Here is an 18744-nt window from a genome sequence, read left to right as displayed (position 1 = left end):
ACATTAATCACCTGAGGGTCTTGTTAAAAATGCAGATTCTGACTCTGTGGGTCTGAGATTAGGCCAGAGATTTTGTATTTCTAACAAGCTCCTAGGAGATACTACTGCTGCCGGATGAAGATCACACTTAAATGGAAAAGACTATGGAGAATGCTCCCATGCCCATTTGTTCTCCCACCTGCTTAGATTCTCTTTTAGCGTAGTGGTTACGAATCGGGCTGCGAACCTTAAGGTCAGCGGTTCGAAACTACCAGCCGCTCCGCGGGAGAAAGATGAGGCTTTCTACTCCCGTAAGGATTTACACCCTCGGAAACCCTGTACAGGGTCGCTATGGGTCGGACCCGACTCGACGGCACTTAACAACAACAACAACAATCCTCATAGAACTGCATCCTATTCTGGAGGTAGATCTTCAGATCACCCTTAACTGACGGAATCAAATGTATGATCAGAAAAGCAAACTTTGGATTTGAAATTGCCACCATGCCCACAAAATCTCTGCCATACGAACAGAACTTGGTTTAAAATCAGGAAAGGTATCCGTCAGGGTTGTAGCCTTTCACCACATTATTCAATGTGCATACTGAGCAAATAATCTGAGAAACTGAACTAGATGAAGAAGAACTTAATATCAGGATTGGAGGAAGACTCATTGACCACCTGGGACATGCATATGACCCAACCTTGCTTACTGAAAGCCAAGAGGACTAGAAATACATATAATGAAAATTAAATACTACAACCTTCAGTATGGATTCCATCTCAACACGAAGAAAACAAAAACCCTCATCACTGGACCAATAAATAGCATCATGAAAAATGGAGAAATGATTGTCGTTGTCGAAGAAATAATTTTGCTTGGATTCACAGTTGACACTCATGGAAGCAGCAGTAAAGAAATCAAGCAACATATTGCATTGAGCAACTCTTCTGGAAAAGGTATCTTCAAAGTGGTAAAGTGCAAAGCTCCAGCTTGGTGGACTGAGGTGCAGCTGCCCCAAGCCAAGGTATTCTCAATAGCTTCATATGCATATTAAAGTTGGACAACGAATAAGGAAGAGCACTAAAAACTGATGCAATTGGGATTACAGTGTTGGCAACGAATATTGAAAGTACTATGGACTGACAGGAAATCACATCATCTGTCTTGGAAGAAGTACAACCAGAATGCTCCATAGAAGTGAGGACAGCATGACTTTGTCTCTCATACTTTGGACCTGTTTTCAGGAGGTACCAGATCTTGGAGAAGGATATTATGATTCATAAAGTGGAAGGTCATCTAAAAATAGGAAGACCCCCAAAGAGATGGATTAACACAGTGGTAGCAACAATGGGCTAAATCATTAAAACAATTTTGAAGATGGCTCAGGACTGGGCACTGTTTCCCTCTTTTGTACGTAGAAGGGCACCTAACTACAACAGCCTAACAGAAGCCTTTCTTTCCTTTTTTCTTTTTTTTTATATTACACAAGTACACATATAAATAGAAAAATAATTCTGGAATCTGTGGTCTCAAAATTTTTCAGCCAACAAAATTGGTGATCAGATTACGGATGGTTGTGCATACCATATTTTAAAAATGTATATGTCATTCGAGATTTACCCTGCAAACAGCAGTAAAAAGTAGTATTAAAAGAACAAAACTTCTGTCCTCAAATTTTTTTGGTGCCTGGGGAAGCACCCTTGGATCTCGGGGCTTCAAGGCCATCTTATCAGCAGTGTGGACAATGGATCAGAGTTTTTGCAATGTAGGAGGAGTTAGGCAACAGGACTCTGCTCACCCGTAGACCCTCATGCTCACTTCAGTCATCAGCTACCTAAAGGTAGGGACACCCCACTGTTTCTGAACAACAGACAGTTTAAGGGACTTTTTGGACCTCAGAACCAGAAGGCTTCTACTAAAGGAGACCCAGCAAGGACTGCTTGCCTGAACTTCCAGAAGCTTCTGGTGATGGGTAATGATTTTTAGTGGTGTCTTGTCTGAACATTAATTGGGTGACTGTGGTGTCTTTGGTTGATAGATAATTGAGGGAAAGTGGTGACAGTTCTCAAATAAGTTGGTTAAGGGCCCTCAAAACTTTGATCAATATAGTAAATTCTGGAAAAAAAATACCTACTCATTGTGTGTGTGTGTGTATGTAAGGTATCTAGCCATAACACCTGTGGTTAACTGGGGAAGTTTGGGATTTTTAATTAATTGAAATATTTCCTGCTATGAATAAGGAGCTCTGGTAGCGTAGTGGCTATGAGTCAGGCTGTGAACCTCAAGGTCAGCAGTTCGAAACTACCAGCTGTTACGCGGGAGAAAGATGAGGCTTTCTGCTCCCGTAAAGATTTACAGCCTCAGAAACCCTGTTCAGGGTCGCTATGAGTCCGAACTGAATCCACTGCACATAACAACAACAACAACAACATGAATGATGTAGAAATTAACATTGGTGGGCATGCTAAAGGGTTCCTGGTGGCACAGTGGTTAGGCATTTAGCTGCTCAATCATTAAAACAATTTTGAAGTTGGTAAAAAGGTTAGGAGTTCAAACCTACCAGTCTCTCCATGGGAGAAAAATGTGATAGGCAGCTTCTGTAAAGATTACAGTCTTGGAAATCTTATGGGGTAGTTCTACTCTGTGAAGGTGTATAAAACAGCACAGGGGTCCTAGGCATAAAGAACATGTTGATCTCGCATTATTAAGTATTTCTATCCTTGAAATTTTTTGGAATTTCTCCTGGAGGACTGGAAGTGCTAGGAACCCAGGTGTTTCTCTCTAAACACTGTGAGGCCCATGATTGCCTGATTGCCAGAAAAACAGGCAAGAAGAACGGGCACATCAGAGGAGCCAGCTCTCTCTAAATCAGAAGATGAGTCCTGTACAATCTGGCCAAATCCCTAATTCTAGTGCCTGGAAACATGCCCTGGTCAGAATTTCAATCTCCAGATGGAAATCCGTTTCTTGGCATCAAACTTGTCAACATTATTGTGCATTAAGGACCTGACTAGGGAGCTGGAAACACAAAGTTGCCTGTGCTTCCCCACCTTGCAATTCTCTAAGAGAATTTTAAACCAAAAATAGCATTCCCAGATTCCTGCGCCTGAGGCTACCATTCCACTTTTGTTGATGCTCTCCGTTTGTATCTAAAAATGTAAGGGGGGAAGGGCTTCCAAAAAGTTCATGGAAAACTTCATTATCCTTTAATTACATTTTTCCACTAACTTTTTGAAGCCCCCTTGTACGTTAAAAATAAACAAACAAAAACACACTAGCGACTTCTTGAAGCTGAAATGAGCAGGAAAGCAAATTATGTATCAAAGAATACAGGTTTTACAGTGATACTGTAGGATCACAACCTGTTTATCTTAGTTGGTTTGTCTGTAGTAAGAATATTAAATAAGAAAATCACGTCCATATCCAAAAATAACACAGCCCTCTCCTAAAAGAGCTATCCAGCCATATTTTCTGAACTATAAGAAATGTATGGAGTCATGATGTGGTGCTGTAGGACAAGCACTGGACCACAAGATCAGTTTGGACAGCAAGGTCAGCAGTTCAAACTCACCAGCAGCTCCTCGTAAACCCTATACAGGATCGCTATGAGTTGGAACTGACTCAACAGCAAGCAAATTTATATTCTAATATAATTTATATTTTTACACAAGCCCACCTGCCTGTTTGTGATTGTTGTTTAAGTGCTGTCAAGTTTGTTCTGACTCATAGACAACCTTGTATAGGGTTCCTGAGGAGTGGTTGCTGGGTTTGAATCACCAACTTTGTGGTTAACAGTCCAGTACTTGTCCTGCAGTGACACACCAGGACTCTTGCACACTATTAGTTAGTACATAAAATAGCCATCTTACCCAATAGGTTTTAGGTTCATTATGAGTGAAAGAAGAGAATGCCTGAGTATGCTTATGTATTATTTTTCTAGCTACTGAAGGACGGGTGACCTCGGATGGTATAAATGGTTAAAAATTCAGCTGTTAACAGAAAACTTGGTGGTTACAGTTGGAAGTTTAAGACCACCCAAAGATGTGTCAGAAAGAGCTGTTGATTTGCTTTCAAAAAATTAGCAATTAGAAATCCTATTGCTCACACACTGAGAAGTCCTTAATTAGAATTGATCTGTCAGCAACCAGCTTGGTTTTTGGAAGCACACAACTTTAAATCTTTCCTATATTTCCTAATTTTCCACACCAAACTAACTGCCATTGAGTTGATTCTGATATCTAGTGACCCTTTCTGAGACTAAATTTTTACAGTAGCACAAAGCCTCATCTTTCTTTCGAGGAGTGGCTAGTGGGTTTGAACTACCAACTGTGTGGTAAGCAGTCAAGTGTTTATACTATAGTGTCACCCAGACTCCTTATTTATTAATCTTTGTTGTTGGTCTTGTTAAGTATCATTGAGTCAGTTCTGACTCATATAGACTCTGTATAGGGTTTCTGAGGAGTGGTTGGTGGATTTGAATCAGTGGCCTCGAGGTTAAGAGTCCAGTGCTTATCCTACATAGCCACACCAAGACTCCATTTACTAATCTTAGTGGGTCAAAACCTAATTTAGAGAGATGCAGAAAATTATTCTTCTCCTAAAATCAGGAGTTAAATCAATCTCTCCCCATTTCCAATGGAAAACTGCTCCTTTTGGGAAAAGTGAATTCTATCTGCTGAAAAGTCAGCTGCTCTCAGGGAAGTTGGTTACCTCATCACTTACAACTCCCTGGGCCCTTGGCTTTTCTCTCCTGCATCCAGGTTGGGCTCTAGCTTCTGCTCAAATGGGCATTTATTAGGTAAATTACACAGGCCGCATATTAAGAACATGCTTTATGCACACACAAATTGCCTGGAGGATTTATTTTGTATTCAGGATTAGCCATCAACTCTAGAGTCTTTTATTTTTTATGTCACAGAATCTTTAAAGGGAATTTCTGTTGCTTTGATACTCGGCATTGCTGCAGCCTTGGGGAACTCTCTCATCCTGGCTAAGGATTTGGCAACTTGTAGAGTATACAGCAACATGAGGGAACCTGATATCTTTCTTCCCAGTGGTTGGTTTGAGGGGAAGCGGTAGAAAGGGCAATTGGTCAGCATAACCAGAATTTTGCATTTGGAATGAAGGGAGTTAAGAATTCTTTAAGGAGATCTACCAGCTGTTCCTTGGAAACCCTATCCAGGGTCGATATGAGTCAGAACCAACTCAACAGGCACTTAACAAAACAAGACTACAGATATCAATGATGAGATCTCAAAGAAAGAAAGCCATTTTCAACATTCATCCCCATTGCTACTAGCCTGGCTCCTATAAGTCTTTGCAGCACTTAATGAAATTGGGTGATATTCATTCTAGACTCAGCATTCCAGTTAGGGGCGTCCTCAGAGGCTTTATACAGAACTACTCCCATTCCATTGTTGTTTTGTTGTTTAGTGCTGTGGAGTCAGTTCTGACTCATAGTAACCCTGTGTAGGGTTTCCAAGGAGCAGCTGGTGAGTTTGAACAATCACCTTGCAGTTCAAATCTACCTTGTGGTCCAGTGCTTAACCTACCATACCAGGAAATCACTATTTTAATACTGGAATTTGGAGATATTTCCTGTGATGCTACAAATCCAGATGGGTAGCTATGGTAACAGTGAAAAATCAGGGACTAACTGTCCCATTGTGGGTTAATGCACTGGACTACAAAGTCAGTTAGAACCACAAGGTTGGCTGCTCAAGCAGCTCCTTGGAAACCCTATACAGGGCCCCTATGGGTAGGAACTGACTCAAGGTGGCACTTAACAACAATGACAACATCTACTCAAGACATCTTGTACTGGAGATAAAAAACTCAGTTGCTATTCAGTGGATTCCCATTTATCATGTTCCTATAGGACAGAGTAGAACTACCTTGCAGTGTTTCCAAAGCTGTAATCTTTACGGATGGTCCTGGTGTGGCGCTGTAGGATAAACATTGGACTACTACCTCTAGGTTGGCAGTTCAAATCCATCAGTAGCTCTCAGAAATTCAGGTACCTATGAATCGGAATGACTGGCACACAATACATCTTTATGGAAGCAGACTGCCACATCTTTGTTTGGAAGAGCAATTGATGTGTTTGAACCTTTCAGTTGACAGTAAAGCACTTAATCACTATACCTTCAAAAAGTTGGTGAAGAAAAAATGTCATTCTTTGAATTCTGCTTCCCTATGAACTTTTTGAAACCCCTTAATATAGACTGTGGAGTTTTGGTGTGGCGCTATGGGATGAAGCTCTGGATTGTAAGGTCGATTTGAGCCAAAAGATTGGCAGTTCATACTCATCAGCCACTCCTTGGAAACCCTATACAGGGTTGAGATGCGTCGAAACTGACTCGACAGCATTTAACAAGAATTGAGGTTGTAACTGTCATATAAGCGATAAATCTGTTGTAGTTGCCAGAAACAATCCGCCCAAGACATACAGTAGGTGCGACAAATCTAGGCACAAATGCATAGATGCAGATCCTCAAACTGCTAGGCCTTGTGGGTCTACCACATGTGGGTAGAATCAACAGGGGTTGTGACTGCGCTTTATTGGTGTAGCTGGGGATGTCTGCATCTAAATCTGCAGGCACCGTGTGGATAGTAGAAAGAGCTCTGGGCCACACTTAAGAGGTTTTCTCCTTGTGACTCTGAGACCTTAGGCAAGTCATCTCACTCCTTTGGGCCTCAGTTTGTCCATCCCATAAAACGGCTCTACTTATTTCTTCCGTTTGTGAGGAAGTAAAACAGAGAATGGACGCACGCCTACTCAGCCATCTGGAAAATGTCACCTAACCCTGCCATTATGTTGAGTACTACTCGGTGGCCGGGTAAGAGCTGTGTGTACGCTGAAAGATCCCCATTATCCATTTGCAAGGCAACCATATTTATTGTAGGGCAATTGTACTGAAAAGCCCAGTGCAGACGCCTGAGTGCGCTTCTCTCGCGCCCAGCAATTAGGGCAGAGGAAAAAGCCAGGGTTGTCTCGGAAGAGCTGCGGCTCCCCTGACGCCCCTAAAGCTGCCTCAGAGTCACGCGCCCCTTCTCGGCGCCTCCCCCCTATAATTCCAACCACGGACCTAGCAGGAGGCCCGGCATGCGCTCCAGGAGCGATCAATACTTCCTGGAGGGCTTCCGGGCGCCAGGCCCATGAGCGCAGCCTCTCCAAAGCTGCAGCGCCGCCCCACTCGCCGCGGCGTCGGTGTTGACATAATTAGACCAAATCTTGAGAGCAAAATAAATGTTCTGTTCGCCTTACAGCCAAACAGATGTTTACAATTCAAATGAAAGAAATACAAACGGCAGGGATTTTTTTCTCCCCTTCTTCATCTCCAGTGATCGCTCGTTTTTCCTGACACATTAAAAAAAATGTGTAAGCGATTACGCGAGTTTCCTGTCCCTGTTTGTTTTGCGGTTTCGTTTCTGCGAGGTGAATGTGTGAGATGGTGGGCTAGGATCACTGTGGACTGCTTCCCCTCTAGCCTCCCACTTTTCTTAACCCCACCCCCCTCCCACCTCCGTCACCCTCCCTCCCTCCCTCGACGGCAGTAGATAGTACTTGTAATCAAACAGAAAAATGGTGGGGGTCTTAATTGCAATCTGATGATGTGTCAGCAATATACTGCGCTGTTTGGGGAAGGGTAAACCATTACAGGTATAACTGGATTACCAAGGTTGAATGCGCTCCTCGGGGCGCAAACTCCAGGCAGAACAAAAGAAAGGGAGGCCCGCAAGGAAGACTGGCTGGTTTAATGTGACAATGAGTGTGTAACGGTAGGGTGGGATTAATGTCCATTCCCCAATGCAGGGAATACTTTGGTCTCTGGTGATTTTCAAAGCAATAAGAAATTAGAGAGAAGGCTGTAGGTATGGAAAAAGCAGCAACCAGCTACCTACCCTCAGCCCCCAAACCAGAATAGCAACAAACTATTCTTTTAGCTCCTTTGGTTTATGCGTTTTCGGCTTCAAATACAGGAGACTGAATTTCTGTAATCTGCACTTGAACACTAAAGAGGCAGGCAAGACTCAGGTGTATCTCCACATCCAGCTCACTCACAGTGAGTGCACCAAGAAGATGTTGAGGTAGAGTTGAGGTAGAGAGGTTGGGTGGTCTCTCTGTAATCCCTGAGCATTGATAAAGGAAGAGGAAGGACACTTCCCACCTCCTTCAATTGTTCCCAGCATCGGCTAAAAGAGGAAGAGCTTTTTTTATCCAAGATCCCAAGGTATATGGCACTTCCCAAATTCTATAAAGTTGAGGGAGGCCAAAGCAGCCATTATAGGATCCCCGAGTAACCTGTGCATCCACCCTGTTATTGGCCGGTTTTGGAAGACAGATGCTAAATTTCGTTTCGTAGAAATGTATATATATATAATTAAATCAGATCCGACCATGTTTGTACCGCAATGTTAATGTCTCCGCCTTGGCGTACCAGTCACCTCTAAGCGGTCTGGCAAACTCTAGTTCTCATAAAACGTGCAGAGTTCAGATCGTATTAATTCTCCAAAAATGTTTTGATTGAAAGTAGTTTGTATTTTCTGTAGCCACGGGCAATCGGGAAAGCTCTCCAGTCGGCTTGTAGCGGGGTCCGCTCCCTCTCCGCGTGGCCCAGAGGCTACCGCGGTATTTACGCTTCTGAAATTAGCCTGGGGCTGCTAGGCAGAGTGATCACAAAGCGAAACAAGGGCGCTTCCCCTCTTCACTTTTTTCATTTTCCCCCCCTTCATTTTTTTTTTTTTTTCCAGTTCGCCATTCCTATTTCACACACACACACAAACAGGACCAACATGTCACTTCCCACCCAAATATGAAAAGACTAGCTGGATCTTCTCATCTCACCCCATCCTCTTCTAAAGACCACAGTCCCCTAGATACAGTTAAGTCCGTAACCCTACTACTCGAATCCGTATCTATTCACTATAAGCTTCACCACCATCACCAACATTGGTTTACTATTATTACATACTCAGCGAGAAATGAAAGGCACCGGCGTCTGACAAAGGGGGAAGGGGCCATGAGGGAGCCTCAGAAGATTCATAGGGAAAAGAAGAGGGGGTTTTCTTTTCTTTTTTTTAAATGATTAAAAACACAGACGACTCCTGTAAATAGAAGCCACATTTCTTCCAGAGAGGCCTTTTGAAACCCTGTATCTGAATATTCAACGAAGGCAAAGCTCCACTCTGTACGTACAACATTAATATGATCTCTGCAGAATTTGCTACTCAGAGATATTAACATATCAAAGCTGACGCCCGAGGCGAGAGAAGCTATCGATACGCGAGCACTGGGTAAAGTAAAGATTATTGGTTCTGATGGTTGGAGTGGCGGAGCTGCGGGCGAAATCGCGCACACCATTAACCGAACGTGAGCGCGCGGGAAGCAACGCCTCCGAGGCGGTGGCAAACATTTTATCTAGGTGGTAATTACCTTGCCACTACCCCTGCTTCGTTTTGGCGCATTCTACCATTATTCGGCCCCCATGAAAGGCAAAAGCACTGTAATTATCACTTACCAAACATGTCAAGGAAATGACATTCTGTACTTTGCCAGTAGCAGTGGTCAAATTTAAAGAAAGACCCTCACTCTCCTTCCTTACTCCACTGAAAACCACAATAATCTCTAGTCAACTCAAATAAGGTACTTAAGGATCTTTCTTTAAGAAAAACGTTCAGGGATCTTGAAAAAGTAAATCTGTTCCCCCAATAAATTCTGGAAGTTATTAGAGATGTAAGCAGAACCCGGAGTTTACTAGAAAAGGGGAAATGATGGGAAATTGTGCTGTATAGGAAATCATGTTCCATGTAGACAATTCAGTATAACAAACCTTCACACCTAAACTATTGAGTTATGTAAGGATGGCAGTATGGTGAAGCACTTAAATTAATGCCTCCGTTCAGATTTTTGATGAACAAAGGTGACCTGAGTTATTGATATTAAGAGCCTGTGAGCTATGATGTCCATAGAATGTGCTTCAAAAAACTGGGAACCCTGGGATGAGAGTTGAACGATTGACAGGATATAAGCCCCCCTGCCGATTTTAAAGCAAGATTTCCTTGCAATCCATGCTAGCCACTTGTAAATTTTCAAGAACATCTATCGTTTTCAGAGCAAACACACACACATAAGCACACAATATGCTCTCCTGGATTCAAACAGGTTAATGGGCCTTTCTCTAAAGCACGTGGAAAAGGATTAAACTCTGAGCAGCTAAGGTCCGAATTCTTTCTCTGTGGGTAGATTAGGGTCTAGTTAAACAATACAGACATAAACCCCCAAATTGCATCCGCTTTTTCTTTAGAGCCATGCTGTTTCCCTAAAATATCAATATTTGGCTCAAAATAGAAGATTTCAGGATGCTTTTTAAGTGAAACGAGTAGGCACGGAATTATGCACTAACAATAAAACATCATGTAAGGAGGACCATTTCAGTCTTTTCAGCAGAGTAGGGTCGCAGCGCCCACTTTGTCTTTCTCCAGATGATGAGTTAAATGTTCCCTGAATCTCACTCCGGAAATTCATCTGATCCCTTTGTATCCTCCCTTCCAGCTCCCGCCTTTGGACTCATCATAATTCCCATCCTCCGTCAGTTATTGTACCAATTTATGCAATTTGAAAACATTTGAGAAGATTATCTTATAGCCAGTAGAGAACTTAACGCAAAGACCGCAGTAGCGCAAGGCACACGGTGGGAGGAGCGGGCTCAGGGCACTAATTAGTGGCGCTGTCCTTCAGCACCACCAGCATCGTCTCAATGCGCCCGAAGTGCTCTTCCTCATCTTTTCGTGTTATCGCCCTCACAGATCTGTCTCAGCTCACCTCAACTGATCCTTTTGTGTGTATTTTTCTACTTCCCAACAGTGCGTTTATTTTATTTCAATTTTTTCACCAACCTTGGGCCTATTTCATGTAATTTCAAAGTGGTTATTATTGGTCTGACAGAAAAGGTTACAATTTCTACTTCCTCCTCATAATTTTTGAAAGGCAATACCAGTAGTTTTCACAAAAAAGTTCTCAGATATCTGGGGGGGGGGGGAGGAAGGGAGGAGGAACAACAAAATGGAAGAACTATTTAAAATTCAGTAGAAGTTCCAAATATCCACTATGGTCCACCCATTGAAAATCAAGTTGATTACTACTCATAGGGATCCTAAAGGTCACATAGGCTTTCCAAGGTTGTAAATCTTTACTAAATCAGACTGACACATCTTTCTTTCATGGAACTGCTCTTGTGGGTTTGAATCACCCACATTTGACTCTTTGGTAGTAGAATGCTTTAATCACAGCACCACCATTGTTTCCTTTTTCCCACTGTGACTGTAGCCATATTTAAAAATAAAACAGCAACCTGAGTTTGCTTTTGTTCAATGCAAATGAAGTTCAATACTGAACTTTAGGTTATGAAATCTGTCACATAACTGAAAGACTCCGCTTTCCACTGTTTCTATCAATAGATTTATCTCTTTAGAAAAGTATTGGGATCTTTCAAGAAGAACTGATATTTCGTGCCATCAGAAATGTCTTAGTCTTCAGTAGTTTGGCTACTCAAGACAACTGCAGCCCTGGAGCTGGAATTAGTCTTCATGACTAGGTCATGTCTTATTAATTCGTATGAAGTTGGAATAACAGCTGGTCCACTTGCCTTATGTGCTCCTTGAGTTACTCAGATGACTGGGAAAATAAGTTTCAGAGGCTGAGTACAGTCAAGTTGGCAAACCAGTGAAATCTGCACAGCTTTGAGACCCTGAGAATGTCATAGTTCAAAACCCTTTGTCCAAATGGACCATCTGAAACGCAACCCCCTTCAGTGTCTGAACCATAATCAACAGCTCTCTCCTCTCCTCTTGCCTCCTCCCTTCCTCTCCACCTTCCAATTCCATGGGTAACTCTGGATTCAGATGTTTTCCTCAACAGATGGGAAAAAAGAAAGCTTTATCTGGTACAGTTAACACCACCTCCTCCTTCCACCCTCCTTTAAAGAAAGAAATGTTCTGGACACTTAGAAAAATAAGGGCAGCTACAATATTGGCATTTCATTAGCCTGCCCTGAAGCTTCAATGGATCCAGCCTTTTACAGAAATTGTATAAGCCTCAAGCTAAAACCATCACCTCAAACACCCAGGCTGTCGCTGGCACATCTACGGCTCAATAATACCCAAAATTCTGCTTGAGGATGTGGTAATAGGGGAAGGGAGATTTTTCCTTTTAACTTTGATTCTGTCACAGTATTGTGAGCATGAACAAATATTTTCTATCATGGATATTTTGGGCTCAGGGCGGATTCAAGACTCCATAGAGGAATAAGGTTTGGTTTTTGGTTTAATGTGGGTATCCTTTTTGGAACAATAATGTTATAGACCAAGAGCCATTATTTTCTTAATCAGAAGACATTGAATGTGATCACCAGATCTTCAAAACTAAGCAACAGATGAGAGAGGAATATGGAGGATAATGCATTGTTACTTACCTCTTCTTATCACCCCACCTTGGCCATTGAGAACAAGCCCACACTGGGCTTCCACAGAGCCCTTAATAAAAAGAAAAAAAAAAGAAATAAAATAACTCATATGGATACTAACAAGTATGGCCACTTGAATAAAGTTTTTAAATCTGTCCCATCTCTGAAACCCCTCAGTGGATATTTAAAAGCAACCATTGATCTGAACCAACTTTGGTAACAAACATGATTTCAAGAAAAAAAAAATATATGAGAAAGAGCACAACTGAAAAGTTGCATAAATCTTAAGATGTACATTTTACAGTACCATGCATTATACTTCAAAGAGTCTGACTGCCTTTCATCTAGGCATGGAGAATGGAGAAGTCTTTGAGTCCCCATCAAGGCATATTGCATATACATAGATACTCAACACTTGCTGTGTAGAGCAAGTTACTGGATGTTGTGTTATTGGAATATGGATTTTTTAGGTGTTCAGATGAGCCATTTTACATGCAGAATTCAAGATATGGTGGTTCTGTTTCACACCAGATGTATGAACAGCTTTTTAATACTACCCAAAATGGGCCTTACACAAAAAGCACCCTCAGGTTCACTCACTGAAGATCTTCCGACTCCTAATGGATTGAAGAATTATTTGAGCTGGAGAGGGAAAAATGGTTTGCTGATTTTTGATTAAGAAAGATAAAATTTTCTTTTCTGTCAGTCTTTTTTTTTTTTTCCTCCAAATGAAAATGTGTTAAAGGCTCATTTTCCTTTACAAACAAACGAGGTATTGGACATGAAAGAGGCCTTGAAGGGTGTTAACCTACCCAACAGCCCGTGAAGAGTTAAGTAAATGCGGAGAGAGTCGGTGCATAATAAAAACCCACTTTACAAAACAACCTTTACAACCCTGGCTCCCTTTTCGCCTCCCCATTTTCACCATATTGAGGCAGGCCTGTAAGACCCCCCTTTTCAACCTACTCACGAGCTCTTTCTTATTTTAAATGTTCTGCCTTAAAGTGATTATCAAATCAATATGAAAAAAAAAAAACTTGGAGACTGAGCATAAATTAAAGCGGTGATGGGAAAAGGTGTGACAGTTTCCTTTGTTGGCCATAGCAAATCTTTTTAGGGGACTCAAAGATGGAACTGAAGCCACAAGACTGTTTGCATCTGTTAGGCAGACTTAGACCGCCCTCCAAACCAATGGACTTTCACTTAAAATTCTGTGCAGGGAAAAGTATATTTACATTTGTTGCATTTGAAATGAGGCATATGCTGATGAATGTTTTAAAAAGGAAGAAATAAAAGGAGAGAGACTGGGTTCTCCCACATACCCCCTCCCCATTTTTCTTTTTAAAAGTAGCTATGACTCCTTCTCTTTCCTTTTCATTTTGCCAGCTAGGTCTAGGAAGAGTGGAAGAAATAACTTGCCTTATTTACAAATATATATACATATGTACATATATATGGTTATACATATATATAAATATATATATTAACCACCCTCTAGCTCTTCTAGTATATTGAAGTAGTACCCTTAGTATGAGCATTAAACATATAAAAGGAGGTTAAGAATACAAAAAGGTGATAGGCTGGAGAAAAGGGTTTCAATGTATCTGAAATGTGCAAGGTAAAGAGTCCCAAAGCTCTCCAAGGCAGTGAAGCGCTTTCCCTCCCACACTCTGGCGCACCATTATAATGTTTATTTTCTTAGAAGAAATGAATCTGCCTCTCTTTGCTTAACAAACTTTTCCTCCTCATAAGTAAAACACGTTGTTTGGTTGGATGACGTTGCATAAATGACCAGTTGAATGGCACTAAGTCGAAAATTGGATAAACTATGGTGTCCTTTTGCACGGGATTCGCTCTTTGTCTGGTGCTTGCAAATGTTCTAATCCCTTCTTTTGAAAAATGCCCGGCTTTGTGCCTAGCACAGAAAAAAAATTTGTACAGATACAAAAAAATCAGCAGCAGACGCGGATATAAAAAGGAGTAAATAGGTTTTAGTTGAGCTAACCATTGAATGGCAGATTTTTTCTCTCTTGAGACATAAGGGGATCCTTGAGAAAAATGTAAAAATGTCCTGAGCGTATAAAATTATTTGGTGAATATAAATGTAGAAAGTCAAGGGTTATGGAGCCAAATATTTTTTCCACTGTGCTGGTCTTTCAACTATGGTTCTTTGTTGGGACCCTAAGGGCTTTAACTTTAATTTAAAAATAATTTCCTGTTCAGAGGTAAATGAGGGAAAAAGATTTTCTGTGCGCAACAAGGGATCTCTTACGTCTCCAACTTGTGCCCTTGAATAGCTCTCCCTTCGTCTTCAAGAGTGTGGAGAAGGTAGCCAGCTTTGTGTATATTTAGAAAGCAGGGACTGGCTCAGAGAGCTGCACTTTCAACTAAAAGAAGTTTGAACACTGTATCATTTGGGTTATTTCTTGAACCTTTATGGGTTTATTCATTTGAAATGGGGTTATGACAATATATTTGCATAATTATAGATTCTATTGTTGGCACAGGATATGAAAAACGCAGTAAGAAGAAAGCAGAAGGGATCATTTGATTTAGTGATGAGTTTCATTTTCTTTTCTTCTTTCTCCTTTCTTTTCTTTCCCCTCTCTCCCTGCTTTTCTCTCTCTTGACTTCCTTTTCCCCTTTCTTCTCTTCCTTTCCTTTTCTCATTTCTCTGTTTGATGAGTTGCATTTATGTAAAAAGGTAACGCTTGAAGAGGAAAAATAAAATGATGAATTATCCAACTGGGTGTCAAATTTTAAGGAACGCCAAGCAGAAAAAAAAAAAAAAAATAGGCACAACCCCACACCCTGGCAAGGTGCATTGTGCATATTCTTTCACTGTGGTTAATTTCTGAGGCTTTTCTTTTTAGCCCTTAATCTCCACAGCAATTTAGTACCTTTGGTGAAACTTTATATAGAGCTTCGGTTTCCTACAATTTTTGACCCGCAGATCCCTAAAAACAAACCAGCCACCAATTCATACAAAGATCCTCGTAAACTGGGACTGGGACAAACGCTTGGCACGCGCGGGTAGACAGAGTAAAACACAGTGACTGAGTTCGCGATTGGACAAGAACTGATCCGGCGTTACTCTGAGGCCAGTTGGCTCAACCCCAGCCTCTTCGACCTCCCTACTCCATCCCCTCAGGGACAGAAATGTGATTCACAAAAGACTTCTGTGCAGACAGACCGAAGGTGGGGGCTGCAACTAGTCGGACTCCCGCGCAACCAGGTGAAATGCTTCAATCCAATGAGAGGAACAGAATGGGCTCACGCCTCCTCTAATTGTTTTGATAACTTTCAGTAAGTGAGGAGTGTGTGTGTGAGAGAGAGAGAAAGAGACACAGTGAGACGAGACAGAGAGAAAGAGAGAGACAGAAAGAGACTGGCAGTTTACAGTCAGAGCATTAACAGAGAGGGAGGGGGAGGACGTAGAGGGGAGGGCGCAGACAAATTCTCTGCATGCTTATTTACCTGCAAGTCGTCAGCTCCCGCGGCGGCCAGCCCCAGGCTGGGCCCTGGCAGGAGTCTTTGATCTGGGTGCATTCCATACTGAGAGCCATGGCTCATAAGGGACAGGTCGTGGCGGCGATAGGCATCGAGGCAGCCCAGCTCCCGCCTCTGCTCGTCCAAGCAGGACGACTTGAGCGCCCGCGCATTGTGCAGGTTAATAAAGTCGGTGGGCTCCCCGTGGTGGATCTGCTGGTAGTACTGTTGCGAGTGGTGGAGCGAATTCAGAGAGTAGGCATCGGGGGTGACCGCCGGATGGCTGTGCTGAAACTCGTAATGGAAAGACTGGTGGTGCAGCGGGGTGTACTGGTGGTTAGTGGAGAAGTAGGGGGACGCAAATTCGGTGCCGGTGGTGGAGTAAGTTAAAGGAGAGGAGGAGGAATAGGCGACAGTGGAATTGGCTACGGACTCCAGACAGCCAAGCTGCATCAAACGGTAGCTGTTTGATCCGTCGTGACGTATCTGCAAGGAAGAGGGGGAAAAGGGAGAGCAGAAAAACTTGAGGTTTGTCATTTTGCAACCAAGGCGCCGCTCTCCCGGAGCCAGTGTCTTTCCCTGACTCTCCAAAGAGGGCTGGCGCGCAGGGTTCGGGCCGAGCCACAGCCCCGGCGCAGCGCCTTTTCCAGAGAGCCTTTGCGAGCTGGCGAAGTGGGGGTGGGCGGCCGCGTCCTCACAGTCGACAGAGAGAGAGGGGAAAAAAAATCCCCCACCCTATATAGGTGCGGGTGACACACACACATACACACACATATAGCCCCTGCCCAACTTGCGCAAGGAGCTGGGCGTTGGTAGTCAGGTTTGCAACTGACTCCCGGGACGCGGGAAGCAGAACCAGAGTGTCTGCACTCACTCGGCGCCAGCTAGTGCCTCTCTACTCCCAACCAGAACCTAGTTTAGATTATCTGCGTCTGTCGGAGCTGAGATGTTCCGTAAGAGCTGCTCAAACACCACAGTTAAACATACACACACATATATATATGTATGTATGTACTGTATATAAAATTCTAGTCTCTCAAGTTGCTCATTTCTTTAGCTACTTAGGGGAGGGAAGTCGACCCCCCTTCTCTACTTTCCCTTCATTCCAAAAGGGGTGCGTTGTTCCCAACCCCCCTTGTCCACCTACCGCCCCCCATTTACTTTGCTTTTCTGAGTATCTTTTTCTCCCGGCTCTATCTCTTTCTTCTTACCCCTCCTCCCTTTCTTTATTATTAGGATTATGTTTTCCCCTCTCATTATGATAAATGTTTCTTAACGTGGCAGATAGTTGCCCTTCCAGGCGACAGATGTCATAACGAACTTTCTCCCCTTTACTTCCTTAGTTTCCCCGGAAAACCAGATTATAATTAAATGTAACGGTCCAATATAGATTAGAGACAGGGGAAGCTGCCACCGCCGCCGCCACCGCCGCTGCCACACACACACACACACATACACACACACACAGGCGCGCGCTCAAAAAAAAAAAAAAAAAAAAAAGTAATAATACCTCGGCATCGTGGACTAGTCCCGGAAAGGTAGTTGACATGTTGGGTTTCTCCAAAAGCTTACGATGCAATTTTCCCCTCCAAAAAAAGAATCGGGAAAAAAATCCAAACTTCTTGTATTTTCCAATTTTTTTTTTAAGGAAAAAAAAAATGTTCTATAGATAGAGATCTAAATTGTAATGGCTTTGCCCGGATCAGATAGCTCCTTGCCTCATACCCACTTAAAAACCTGTAGGAACAAAATTTTCCCTCTGCACAAAAGCAGCTCCCTGGAACAGATTTTGTACTTGCTGAGTATTTCTTTGGCTGATGTCGTAGGTCCCTTGGTAATATAGAAGTTTTGAAAATTAAGCATCAGCACTGAGAACTGGGAGGACAATAGGCAGAAGAGATTTATCCCAGGAGACAAGGAATAAATATTGTATCTTCGCCTAATAAGGAACTGGAGGTTCTTTCAACATTTTTATCCATTTTTTCCAACCTTTATCATGCTTTTCTATACCGACTGAGGTGGGGACTCATCTCTTCGGAGAGCATTTGCACACATTTTATTGCGAAGATAGGAGATCTAACCCTGATATGTGTATATTAGAGATAGAAATATATATTAATTAAAGCTTCCTTTTACATGGATAAGTGTTCATTCCTATTGGTTCCACTCCCTGGATGCTGAAAGCTGCTTTTTCCAACAAGCACCTAAACCAATTTCACCCAGATTGGTGTGTCTGCCTTCACCCAAGTGGAAACAACGTTGCTGCTCCCATATTTACATCAAATTTGGGTCCTTTCCCCTTTTTTGAAAGGCAACATTGGGTGTTGGCTTACACTTTTCTGCAGCTTTTGAAATAAATAACTGTGATGGACAGTCTCAAGTTTCCATCATAAAAGAATAGTGTAACTGGCAATACATTAAAAAAAAAAATACAAGAGAATAAATACGTGTGACAAGATTCTGCATTTAGGTAAAACGTCTTCCACTCCCCAACCCAACCCACTTTCCCCCCTTTTGTGTTTTCCTTCTCTTTTGGAAACATTATTGAGTAGAAGATATATGTGTAGTCCATTTAGTAGTGACTCCAGTTATTTGAACACCATTAGCCCCCCAGATAACCCTTCAAAGCTTAGAAGTAATATTTTGCTAAGAAAGGACAACAAGGAGACAGAACACACTCATCCCTATCTCTTCCATGGGTTTTCTACTTTCAATCACTTTTTGAGCTTTACTTCATTCAAAATTAGACTTTCCCCACCAAATTTGTCTAGTGCCTGGAGGGGGTGGTGGTGGCTATAAGCAGGCAAC

The 18744-nt window shown here is 42.4% G+C and overlaps 1 protein-coding gene across 1 annotated transcript in view; it reads right to left on the bottom strand.

The window, feature by feature from the left end:
- TFAP2D (transcription factor AP-2 delta (activating enhancer binding protein 2 delta)) overlaps positions 1 to 17998 on the bottom strand; it is a 68976-nt gene extending 50978 nt beyond the window's left edge. Inside the window, exons 1-3 of the mRNA XM_006835705.1 lie at positions 17447 to 17998; positions 15925 to 16422; positions 12457 to 12517 (exon numbers count right to left, since the gene is read on the bottom strand). Coding sequence (XP_006835768.1) covers positions 12457 to 12517; positions 15925 to 16422; positions 17447 to 17485 — 598 coding nt within the window. The 5' untranslated portion in view covers positions 17486 to 17998. The remainder of the gene's footprint in view (positions 1 to 12456; positions 12518 to 15924; positions 16423 to 17446) is intronic.
- Positions 17999 to 18744: the final 746 nt, after the last annotated feature.

Source organism: Chrysochloris asiatica, unplaced genomic scaffold (assembly GCF_000296735.1).
Source record: "Chrysochloris asiatica unplaced genomic scaffold, ChrAsi1.0 scaffold00019, whole genome shotgun sequence".
NCBI lineage: Eukaryota > Metazoa > Chordata > Mammalia > Afrosoricida > Chrysochloridae > Chrysochloris > Chrysochloris asiatica.
The sequence above is the reverse complement of the archived record's forward strand: the minus strand, read 5'-3'. Positions and strand labels throughout refer to the sequence as shown.